The sequence below is a fragment of the Strix uralensis genome, chromosome 9 (genome assembly GCF_047716275.1).
Source record: "Strix uralensis isolate ZFMK-TIS-50842 chromosome 9, bStrUra1, whole genome shotgun sequence".
In the NCBI taxonomy this organism is placed as follows: domain Eukaryota; kingdom Metazoa; phylum Chordata; class Aves; order Strigiformes; family Strigidae; genus Strix; species Strix uralensis.
Window position 1 is genome coordinate 6867700 of NC_133980.1, and position 12157 is coordinate 6879856.

The 12157-nt window shown below is 43.3% G+C and overlaps 1 protein-coding gene across 2 annotated transcripts; it reads right to left on the bottom strand.

Annotated features, from left to right (window-relative positions):
- Positions 1-271: 271 nt before the first annotated feature.
- Positions 272-10974, bottom strand: TNFSF10 (TNF superfamily member 10). Of its 2 annotated transcripts, none has more exons than XM_074878515.1 (5): positions 10739-10974; positions 6686-6838; positions 5094-5136; positions 4269-4385; positions 272-3581 (listed from the first exon to the last, which is right to left on the bottom strand). In XM_074878515.1, the coding sequence occupies exons 1-5, from the start codon at positions 10862-10864 to the stop codon at positions 3136-3138; spliced, it is 885 nt and encodes a 294-aa protein (XP_074734616.1). In that variant the 5' UTR covers positions 10865-10974; the 3' UTR covers positions 272-3135. The 2 variants fall into 2 exon arrangements, with proteins under 2 accessions (XP_074734616.1, XP_074734615.1); XM_074878514.1 differs by having other exon boundaries at positions 272-3584.
- Between the last annotated feature and the right edge of the window lie 1183 nt (positions 10975-12157).

Below are 12157 nucleotides of genomic sequence, written 5' to 3' on the forward strand. Positions count from 1 at the left end.
TAGTCTCTGGTCATGAGATCATTTTCAGTGATTTCTTCAGTGTACTGCTTCCAGATGCTGTTCACAAACTAGGGTCTGGAAGCTAGTTATATGGCATTAACACAATATGGCGTTGCTCAGTGGTTTGCATTATGTCCTTTGCATTGCAACCAATTGTGGCATTTAATGGACTATAACTGATACAAACCGATGTCAGAGTAATTCTTTCAGACAGGGTGGTTGTCAGGGAAGCCATAGGATGACACCAATAATCACTGCAAGACTAAGTAACTATTTACTAAAAATTTTTTATATAAAACGCATGTAGAAAAATTACAATACTTCCATGTTACCTCAACCTACATCCACAAATAAAAATTTGCTACATTTGCCATTCAACACACAGTGAAATGAAAGGTATGATTCAGGGTGCAAATATACAAACAGAAGCTGCTATATCTTTCCATTCATCTTCAAATGTGTCCTGTCTGATATTGCTTGATAATCTCCCCCCAAGATAATATCTGGCAAGCATGCCTTTGGATTATTCAGAAATAAAATATGATTATTTGGCGTGATCCTGGTTGCACTATGCTCTGCATGCAGAGACCGAGACTATGTACATGTAGATAAAAAAGGAAGGTAATGCCAGGGAGCATTCCCCAGGCAACCCTGGGTATAGTGTTGAGTGGGCATATTGAGAGTTGAGGAGAGAACGTGGAGCAAAATATCTGTGTGTAATAGTTTGTCTTAGCATCAGCTGCAAGTTTGTGGAGTTCCTCACAGTTTCCTTCCAGTCCTTTCTAGCAGCCACGGCTCCTACGTTACACAAATCAGTTCTTAGCCATAGAGAGGGTTTCTGACTCTAAGCTGCCACCAGTAAATCCAAAATACTTTTTCACAGTTCAAACAAATTTGCTTTCAAACAAGCTCCTAAAATCACATTTCTAAAAAAAAAAAAAAACAAAAACAAAAACAACCCAACAACTTTTTAATATAATAAATTGCTAAAAAAATCCTCAAACCTGATAACATGCTGAGAATGAAAAACCTGGTCCATTTGCAAGGCGAACCTACAAAAGTCATTTCTGCAGTATAGCAGACATCCAGATATGTAGACATGGCTTTGTTCTCCCTAGCCTTTTCTGGCAGGCAGAAAAATTCTGAATTAGTGAAATCAGAAAGAAAACTGTAGAAATGTTTTCTGTTCTCTGTTGAAACAAGATGATTGGAGAATGAGGCAAACCAAAGTGTTCCAGTAAATGATGAAGAATTTCACATATTTGATTACCACTGAAAAGACTATGTGTGATGCTACGTTAAAACAGTATGCAGAAGCTGAAAGTCATCATTTTAGGCTTATGGCAGTGTTTCTTTGCCCTAACCTGTCAAAAGGAGGGTATTCCTGAAATTCTTGCTGCTCAAACACAAGTATTTAAGTGAAGTAACATACCTGCTTTTCTGAACGACAAAATAAATGCTGGGGCTTGTGTCTATTCATTTCCTCTTGTTGACAAAGTAGTAAGATGAACGATGCATGTTTAGTCATGGGGCCCATATGCAAGGGCTGTAGAGTGATTTAATTACCAGAATGTGGAGGTGAATGTGAGGGTTCCCACGGCAACCTTAGTGTATTAAAACTAGACAACCAGCCTTTCTCCTGGCATCATTTTGCTGATGTAAAGTAATATTTGCAGAACAACTGCCTTCCTTTCCCTCCATTTTATTTTTTTTTTTTCAATTTCACCCTCTTTCCCCCACTGTTTTCTCCAAACCTGGGCAAAAAGCATTCATGGTGCAAATCACGGTCGCTCCACTGACAATGCTGCAGATGTGCTGATTTATGCTACCTGACTTTTGCTGTGGATCTAGTCTACACAACTTATATTTGCAAATCTTTTTTTTTCTTTTTTTTTTTTTTTACTATAAAATAATTCTACTCATAGAGTTAAAAAATATAGCGGCCAGTTTTTTAAAAAATTATGGTTTAAAAAAATTATGAAAACTTTCCACTCATTCCTAAAAATAAAATAAAATCAAAACAGCTTTACCTAAATATGCAGCTCTTGTTTAAGTATGGATAGTTGTTTTCCTTAAAATATGAGTCATTGGGGTGTATTATTCTGCATTACATCCTACCAAATACAGGCCAGTACAAATAAACATGGAAGAACCATGTCATGCTTAATTTGTGGCAAATGTCTAATAGAATTGCGTATTTACAGAAAAACACCTCTTTTCTGGATCAAGTACTTGCTGTCAACAAGTGTAATGGCAACTACATTACTGAAACTATTGGAAGCCTGGTGAAATCTTTGCAGCACAGCAATTAAGTAAATAGGCACTATCATAATGTGCTGATCAAAATACTGATTGATTTCAAAATCTCTTCTGTGCCATTTCAGCAGCTGTTTTTATGTACAATATCCTGATTAAGACAGACTAATGTGTTTACTCAAGCCATGAGCCTGAAAAATGCTTAAGCACATATTTAATTTCAAGCATGTAAATACCCTGATTTAGTCAGACTGTTGGTGTGCTTAAAATTAATTAGGTGCTTAAGTGCTTTGTTAGATGAGATGAAGACGTGCAGTTTGTTTCTGATGGCATTTCAACTTTTGTAAAACTCATGTTCAACAAAAACTTCCAGAGTAATTCCACAGGCATCCGGGAAGCAGTACTTGCAAAGGCTCCTTACAGGAGCTGAGATATTCAAGGTGGGGTCCCAAAGGAGACCACAAATAAAATTTGATGTCCAGTCTCAGCCTCGAGTAACCGGACCCAGAGCATCATCCACCACACCTGCCATGGCTGAGCCGGTGTAGAGCATCTCTGCAGAGGTGGTGGCAAGCGCTTACCTGCCTGGGGTTCTGGCCAAAGGTATCGTCTGTGGCGTGTGAAATCCTCACACGTCCCCAGCCTGGCTGGGCGGTGAGCTGTGGTGCCATGCCTGCACAAAGCATCGCCAGCTGCTGCTCCTTCCCGGCTGCCGGGAGAGTATTCGGCACGGTTGGACCTCACGCTGGGTGAGCTGAGAAAGGGGAGTCTGGTAGTGTCGGTATTGCTACAGTGTTTGCTTATTATCCCCTGCTTTATAGAATTTTAAGCTGGTCCTGGCTATGAAAACTGGCTCCTTTGGAGCAAACTTTTGACCTTTTAACCAATCATAAAGGCTCCAAAAAAACTTGCTTCTTTGTCCATGTCAACTATGTCACCATTACTGACAGAGACAAAAATCCTGTCCTCTCTTTTCAGCTGAAACACACCACCTTGGTAGATGGAGTAAAGTCCATATTCTGCCTTTTTGGACCAGCAGCTTGTTCTTGCACTTTTCATAAGCAAAATGGGCTCTGGGTAATTAGTCAGTTTGTAAACATATTGGACAAGTTGTTTGGGGTTCCTGATTTGTGCCAACAAATCTGAATCCTCGTTCTCATTTTCACGGAAACGAAAATAAGTTTGTGAGTAGATGTAATAAAAGCCCGTTTGGGGTATTACTAACTCGCCATTTCTCAGCTCCACGTTGTAAAGGAAAGAGTGGCCTTTTCTTGATGATTCCCAGTTGTTTATTTTTTGTCCGCTCCCTCTTCTGGCTGAGGGATCTACTTGAGAAAAAAGAGAGAAAAATCTTAAATTAAAAGCCAGGTAGTGAAGCCAGGTATCTGCTAGCTGGGGAGTCTGGTTTTTAGAAATAAAGTAAGGAAATCTGCTCTTCCTAGTGGTTCATTAGGTCCATTCTCAAAACAATTTGAAGGTCCAGAGCTAATTTAGCTCTATGTGGGAATTCACATGAACTACCTTTATTTTAGTTTTTGTGCTCACCAATAAGAGAAAAATAATCATGTTGTGACTTAGTAACAAAGTTAAAATATCCATTTGTGTCTGATACCTTCCAAAGCGGTAGAAACTCTACCAAGCTTTTCATTAATATGGCCTGAATGTCAAGTCTTTCTTGTCTTGCATTTCTAATAGGTCTGTCACCATAGCAGCTGGGACTCACACAACTAACGGAAGGAAATTAAAGGAAAGAATAGAGGAAAACTTAACACTAGGAAGAAGGATATTTTTTTTTCCCATAATGAAGGTTCCAGAAGAAAAGTCAGGGAGGTATCCAGAGGTATCTGCGAAAATTAACTGAAAAACATGTTGTCTGGAACAAGGAGACTTTTTTATGCTTTGTTTCTTACTATTGACTCCATGCAAGTATTAAAAAGTGTATGTAAGCATGAAGCTAGCAATGAGAGAGTAATTTCTGTGATCTTTAACTGTTTTTAAAGGTTTTTCCTTACTGCGTGGGGACAGGGAATTCTTCCTATTGCTGTTGCCTGTCAGATGCGCCGCGATCCTGTTGAGGGGACTGCGTGGTTGCTGCTCATCGGTGCGCGACAGCGTCAGGGCTCTTTCGGCTGAGGAAAGACCACAAATGGGACCTCATGTTAGAAGCAAGGATGTTAGAAAACACGTCTGTCCCATTTGACCTGATTTTAAGGAACAGGTATGTAATTTTTTTTAATTGACTAAATCATTGACTGAATGGTTGAATATTGGCTAAAAAGGCTCAAATTTCTCTTTCACTCTTGCTCTCCTTGAAATGTCTTTATATGCCTCTTTGTTCTTTCTCTCCTTCCCCCACCCCAAAGTTACAACTTAAAATAGCCTATAGTACTAAATTTTTGCACTCATAATCAGTATCTTTCATGGTTAAGCATTCATAATCTTTACTCCGCATTTCCACCTGGAGGTTGTAATGCTTCTGCTCAACATGTTCAGAGCTGTATGAGCTTCAGCAGAGCTATTCCTTAACTTATGTGTACAGCACTTCAGTGCTGCTTGTTCCCAGCAGAGCAGACTGTTTAAATGTCCCCATAACGCTGTGGTACTGAGCTCCAGAAGCTGAGTCCTCTGCACCCACCTTGGTTACCTTGCTCTAACCACTTGACCGTATTTGTGGCTCCTGACAATTTGCCTTCTAGTAACCGGTAACAATTTTTTGATGACTTGCTGCCAGTACAAGATCTTAGTTGGTGGTTTTTGCACTTTTAAAAAATTGAGTCACTACACATCAGGTCACTAGCAGCTCCTATTTGCCACAGATAATAAAATTATTATAATACCGTTGACTGCAGATATGTTTTCCTCATAGCTTCTTGAAATCATCTGCCAACAAACACATAGAAAACAAATTAGTTTGTCAGCAGAAACCGATAGGCTCAGGAAAAAGGCACTCTGTTCTCAAACTCATGAATAAAGGGTATTCTGTATTTGATCAACAAGAAAATAAAAAAAAAAAAAAACTATTAATTTCTTGTAATAAACTATTTCTACATTTACATCTTTTATGTAACAAAATACGTGGGAAAACATTTTCGAGAGCTCAGTCATCTGAACTCTAAGTCTACTGGAAAATTTGACCCTCATGCTCTTCTCAAACAAGAAGAGATACAGTGTACAACCATCAGCTTCCATTTGCAGAATACTTGGCAGTGTGCACTTCTTTGGGATCTTAGCTCTGAGAAATTAAATTAAATTTCATTTTGTTTTTATACCTCTACCTATCTATCTAAGCTCTTAAGCCAGCATATTTTACTTTGTGCATTCACCTTCTTTATAACTGCTCGCTGCTGAAATGAACTAGTTTGGTTACTGACAGTGGTGTAGCTACAGCAAGCATGCTGATGGTTTGAGATGATTTACCTGGGTGACTACATGGGCCCTGTATTGCTACTTACTGATGGGTTCTGCCCTGCCACATTTCTCTTTATCTATTTATCCATCCATCTATGTTATCATCATTATCATCATAATTATAATTATCATTTATTATTTCTGGCACCCAGGCTATCTTTCTTTAAGCACTCAGGGAGCTAGTAAGTATATTAGATGTGTAAATGTCCACCAAACAAAACAATGTTTTCTTTATGCAGAATTTCAGGAACTTTACTGGCAGAACTTCCACCAAAGGAACCGAGATCTCTGAATACAAATAGAGGATCTATTTTGGACTGCAAGATTTGCCAGTCAAGTGTCAGCCAGAAGTGAATTTTTAAGGATGAGCTTTTTTATGTGCTGGAGACGGGATTTTGAAAATCATTCCAGAAGATTTTAGCCTTTCTGATTTTTCAGCCAGGCTTATTTTCTCCTCTGTAGCCAAAATTATATGTATTGTGTGTAAGTCATGCAGAAGATGGTGTTCTCTGAATGCTGAGTGGGGCAAGTGCCGTGCCCGATGCTGTGTGCTCGCTCGCTCTTTCCTCCCCTAATACATTACACGGCTCATGACTAGACCATTCTTCGGGCACCTTTCTACCTCTCACTGTGTTACATTTCACCTCATTTTCTCATGTCAGCCTCCCTGTATTTCCAAAGAGGGAGTGACACCTCTGCTAGCACTAAGATCCGTTCGGTCAGGTAGAAAGCAAGCTCGAGTCAAACACTTCTACCCTGAAGTATTTCAGACAAGCCAACCTATCACTGAAATTCGCTTAGTAAAAAATGATTGTCTTTGCTTTGTTATTTCCCGAATGTAGTGAAACCACTGTCATGGGGTTTTTTGGCTTCAGTGGAAGCACTCTGCAGCTGAAGCTGTGGCTTGACTATTGCTGTGCAATAAAACAATCCGAGAGCCCCCCCCTTTATTCCACTGCCAGGATTGTTCGAATTGTACTATCACCAAGTACACTGTTTCAGCGTGTCAGTTCCCAAATACCTTTTTAATTAACTTTCCCAGGTGCCACTTTACTTGCCAGCAGGGATCAGCTGCTCTGTCTTCGCTTTCAATTAGATCCGAGTTTTGGATGAAGTTTCCTATTTCCTCCCCGGTGAGACAAGCAATGCCGCTCTTGGAGTACGTGTCCCGGAGCTGCAGCAGAAGGGAAAGCCAGGATTTTTCACCTGTGATGTGCTCGCAGATGTTCAGCTGTGGTATGTCCTAAATTCACTATGTTTTGGAACATGCTTTCTCTTCTTTAAAGCATTTGATAGTATGGTGCATGTTATGACCATATAGACAGCGCAAGTCTGTGTGACTATATAGACAGCACAAGCACTCAATTTTACATATTTGACTATGATGGCATACTTAATATGTAAAAAATATACTTACAGTATTTCCATGGACATAAATTTGGTATCCAGCACTCAACTAAATAAGCTTTCTGAAAATTCAATACCCAAATTGCTTACGTTGTGAATTCTTTAGTTTCTCTAGTTCTGCATTAAAAACATTTCTTTTGCACACGGGATTTTTCTTCACAAATCATTAAGGATGAAATCAAATACCAGACTTTAAAAGTATTTTCTGTTCTGTCTTTTCATCCAATGCCACTAACAATCCAGGCTTTTGCCAATATATTTCCATGCCAAATCCTGCCCATATCTAGTTTGGGGTCTCTCTGCAACTGTATGTGACCTAATAGTCCAGAACAAAGTCCAGACAACAGAAATGACATTTGGGTCCAAATAAAATTATAACGCTGAATGCCTGTGGCATGGGCCTATGTCTATACCCTCTAGTCATAGAGAAAGCGTGTTTTCTTCTGATAAAGAGAAATTAGTTTGAAGGGAGTGGCAAAACTCCTGTTCGCTCCAAGGGAACCTGGGTGGGAGTTTCCATCCTGGCTGGAAGCTCTTCCCGAGCCCGCAGCATCCCGGGCGAGGCTCCACACACGCACAACTCCAGCTGGCGCTGTTGGTTTATGTACGAGCACCCAACCTGCTGCCTCCAGCACACGCCAGCAGAGCTCAGCTCCTGTTTGCTTTGAGCTCGGCTGCTGCTGCATCAGCTATAAAGGCTGGGAAGGCTTGTTGTGCCAGAGAAGTACTACAGGAACTTGGAGGAAACAGCAATCAGCATTAAACATGCGAAGCTTTCAGATGGACTTCTGGTTGTAACATTTAAATTTCACTCTTCTTATGCTAAAGAAGTTTGGTTTGGTTTGCTAAACGGATACATTTACTCTACAAATACCAGTTTCAGCTGTCCTTGAGACTGGGGTATTGAAAGCAACAAATGTGAGCACCTCCTCCCTCACACTCCATGATTTTCCTGCCTGTCAGGAAACAAAGGCGTTTAGGAAGAGTCTTCCCACCCCAGGAGGATTAGAAATCACCCCATGCTACCCTGCCAGTCCTACTGTGCTGAAACAGCAACCTTCAGTTTGCAGCAGCAGACTCTATCGAGCTTCACCTATTACTTGAAATGATTTTGTATTTTGTAGGCATCAGAGTGGAGTCACCACTACAAGTGTTTGTGAAGGTTTCTGTGTCTTTGCTGAGGTGTACAGTGATATTCTTAAATCAGGTTTCTTGTTTCAAGAACTCAGTTAAAGTGATTAAAATTTTGTGCTTATTAAGGTAAAACTGCACTTAAAAGTAAGGGCTCTGACAGATTTAACTATGCTAAGTTCTATAACAAAGTAGTTTGAGTGTTTTTTTTTTTTTTTTTTTTAAAAATATACGAGCAGTTGAGATGTTATTGTTTATGCTCTTACCAGATCTGCTACAGCTCACCTCTGAGCTTTGCCCTCCAATCTGGAAGCAGTCCTGTGCTTCTGCCTTCTCCTTCCCTGCACACTCTTCCCCCAAACAGCCTTGCTATCCTGGCACTGGAGCAGTATTTTGCATGCATTTTGAAATCCTCCGGGAATGCAACCTTGTATCAGCACTGTATGATAGCGAAGGTTTGGTATTTCTGCTTTATGAGCAGAAAAAGGCATCAGGGTGTTGTAAGACTTACTCAAATGAGGTTTATCTGTAGCACTGAAGTCTTTGAGGACAGAAATCCTGCAGGAACACTATCTTGTAAAACTTCTCTCCTGTTCTAGGAGTAGTGTGTGGACTGTTTTCAAAACAGAAGGAAGTCTGAGGATATTTTCTTTGCAGCCCCGTATCCTGAAGCATAATGAACTTTATTGTGCTCATGTCTCAGCACTTCCTCCCATAGCAAAACTGTTAAACAAATGGTCATATTCATAGTCCTACTCAGATTACCACGGCTGTAGAGATAAACCTGCTAGTTATAAATTATTCTTTTTGTAAAGATAAATATATCTTCAGTCTGTGCATTCAAGTAGTTTGGTGAAGGTGTAGAAATGCAGATACTGTGAATGACAAAGGGAAGAAAAATGGGCAGACAAAAATGCCAGTTTATCTTTTGAGATCTATTCCACATGCACCATGTGGATGTGGGGTAGCAGACTATGTTTCTAGATAAGTTTTTCCTTGTTTATTGCGCACCAGATGGCACAGGCAAGAATATGTGCTTAAGGTACCCCCTATAGAGCCAGCAACCTTTCTTTATAGCCCAGCAGAACTTCAGCGTCGGCAGATTTAGCTTTTCACACCAAATGCAGGCTTGTTATTCTTCAGAGTGAGCTGTATTTTGGGCGAGTGGCACTACATGTGGTTGTGTCCCAGGTGTAAATATTTGTACAAGGAAGGGAAAGATAAGTGTGGTTACTAATTATTTAGATTGGCTAGCTTGTTAGCAAAGGACTCTGAACCATATGCATGAAGAGATGTGAATGCATTTATATATTTTTCTTCATTAGCAGTATTATGTAAGCTGATTTCATAAAATTTCAACAGATTTCTGTGACTTCTCCAGCCCCCCAAATATGGGACAGCCCATATAAACTATAAACTTAGCAGGAAAATCCATTTTATACATTCCCAAAGCATGAGCACTGGCTCATATTGTAGAATACTGTATACCCTTTACCATTTGCTTCACAGAGGACTTCGACATCTCAGAAGACTCCACTTATTAAATCTGATGTGGAATAAATGCACAGGTAACATAGTATTTTACATTTATGCAATTCTTTCTGAAGTTGTAGAACTATAGTACACTTACTTACCTGCAGTTTGCCTTTCTGCCAGGGAGAGCAACATACTGGTACAACTTACAGCAGGATAGTAAATTTTGGGCAAGACTCTCAGGGAAACCCTGAGTACTAGGGGTCGATGAAAAGCAGGGCCACACACATAAAGGCTCATGAGACTATCAGCTAAATGCAACTTTCTTGGCTCTTTTGCAGGAAGAGGAAAGAGTTAAGCAGCAGCTAGCAGGCTTGAAGGGGGACTGCAAGGAGACCAAAGCATCTAGACTATACAATGGGTATTTTACAAGTCATTCTGAGGAATTCAGTGGTGTTTGCTGTCTGGGTGAAGTTCCTTCGGGATTACTCACTGTCTTAAAACTATGTGTTTTCCTAGAGGAGGCATTTAAAAGGCACCTCAGCCTTTTTTTCCCTGTTGTCTGTATGAATACCCAGCTGACGGGCTGCTGGAGTCCTCCGAGCGCCACTAACGTCTCTGCAGTGACCATGGGGCACCGCAATGTGATGGGACAGCAAGTCTGGCGCTCTAATGAAAAGCACATTTGCTCCTTCTCTGCAAAAGTGCGTAACTAAGGAGGGAAAAAAAATAAAAAGGCAAAAACTTTTTAGTTGTTCTTGCCTTGAACTCAGTCCCCCGCATACCCACGGCCCAAGGAAAGCCCGGACAAAGGAGCAGGCGCAGACAGAGGGAAGCTCTTTGTCTGCGGAGGTAGATTGGGGGGGGGGGCTCTGTCCGCCTCAACAACCGCTTTTCAGCCGCCGGCAGCTCCGCTCGCAGCGCAAACCTGCGCCCGGCCGCGCAAGGCCAGCGGCGGCGGGGGGTTCCGTTTTTCTCGGCCAGGAAAAAAAAAAAAAAAGCGGGGAGGAGGGGAAGAAAGGGAGAGAGCGCGGGGTCCCCCCGGTTGCCTGCCCCCACCGACCTGTTTGAGCTCGTTGGTGAAGTAGAGGAAGGTGACGGCCACGCAGACGGACTGCAGGAGCACGGCGGCGACCAGCACGGCCCCGCAGGTCTGCCCGGGGCTGGGACCGGCCGCGGGCAGCATCATGGCCGGGCAGCGCTCCGCTCCTCGCTCGGGAGGCTTTTCCCTCCGGGGGACGAGAGGGCCGGGCCGGGCTGGGCTGGGCTGGGCTGGGCCGGGCTGGGGGCTCAACCCGCCGCCGGCAGCCCGCCCGCCGCGCTCCCCGCCCCGGCTGCCCGCCTCCCCGCCAGCCCCGGCCCCGCGGTGGCGAGGGAGCGGGCGGGACCCGGCCTCCTCCCGACCCGTTCCACCCTGCCTCCCCCCGGCCTCCACCCTGCCTCCCCCCGGCCTCCCCCCTGCCTCCCCCCGGCCGCAGCGGGGAGGGGGTGCGGGTCCTGCCTGCCCCCCCCCCCCCTCACCTCGAAGTGGGGGGTCATTTCTCAGCCGTCACGTTGCAGAGCATTTCTGAGCCACCTTTCTGAGCGATCTCCGCTAAGGAGTGGGGGAATTAAGATTTTTTTTTAAGAGATTGAGCCTGTGGTTAAGAGTACGGAGAGGCCCAGAGTTTCCCGACTCCAGGCTGCGTTTATCTTTCTCTGCACCTTCTCCCGTAGAGCTGGTGCACGGCAGAAAGGTGCCCGTGGGCCAGTAACCCGGACCTGTGCTGTGAGCTCCAGCCCAGGGCTGCCATTGCAACCTCTCAGGCAGCACTGCTTCCCCCCCGGTCATGACACGCTTCACATCACAGTGCATGAATGTATGTTTTGGGCTTTCATAGCATCACAGAATGGTTTGGGTTCGAAGGGACCTTAAAGAACATCTAGTTCCAACCCCCCCTGCCCTGGGCAGGGACACCTTCCACTAGCCCAGGTTGCCCAAAGCCCCGTCCAACCTGGCCTTGAACCCTTCCAGGGAGGGGGCAGCCACAGCTTCTCTGGGCAACCTGTGTCTCACCACCCTCACAGGGAAGAATTTCTTCCTTACATCTAATCTAAATCTACCTTCTTTCAGTTTAAAACCATTACCCCTCGCCCTATCCCTACCCTCCCTGATCAACAGTCCCTCCCTATCTTTCCTGTACCCCCTTTAAGTACTGAAAGGCCGCTCTAAGGTCTCCCCGGAGCCTTCTCCAGGCTGAACACCCCAACTCTCTCAGCCTGTCCTCACAGGGGAGGTGCTCCAGCCCCCCAGTCATCATCATTCTTTATCTGAAGTCACTTCTGGGTTTGGTTGGTTTTCAAACCTCTTAAGACTCCTTCTTGCAAACTTTTTTCCAAAATATTGAACCCAGACAGAAGTTTTCCAAAGGCATGTGCATGATTGAGGATGCATCTGTTGACTTTCAATGGGATTTTGGTACCTTCATCTCACACAGACTGT

What these genes read in the sequence shown, in the direction of transcription:
- TNFSF10 (XM_074878514.1), bottom strand. Translation starts at nt 10,864, where the DNA reads ATGATGCTGCCCGCGGCCGGTCCCAGCCCCGGGCAGACCTGCGGGGCC. An exon ending in AAACATATCTGCAGTCAACG is followed by an intron (nt 4,386 to 5,093) that starts GTATTATAATAA and finishes GTCTTTCCTCAG; the next exon opens with CCGAAAGAGCCCTGACGCTG. An exon ending in GAATTCCCTGTCCCCACGCA is followed by an intron (nt 3,585 to 4,268) that starts GTAAGGAAAAAC and finishes TTTTTTCTCAAG; the next exon opens with TAGATCCCTCAGCCAGAAGA.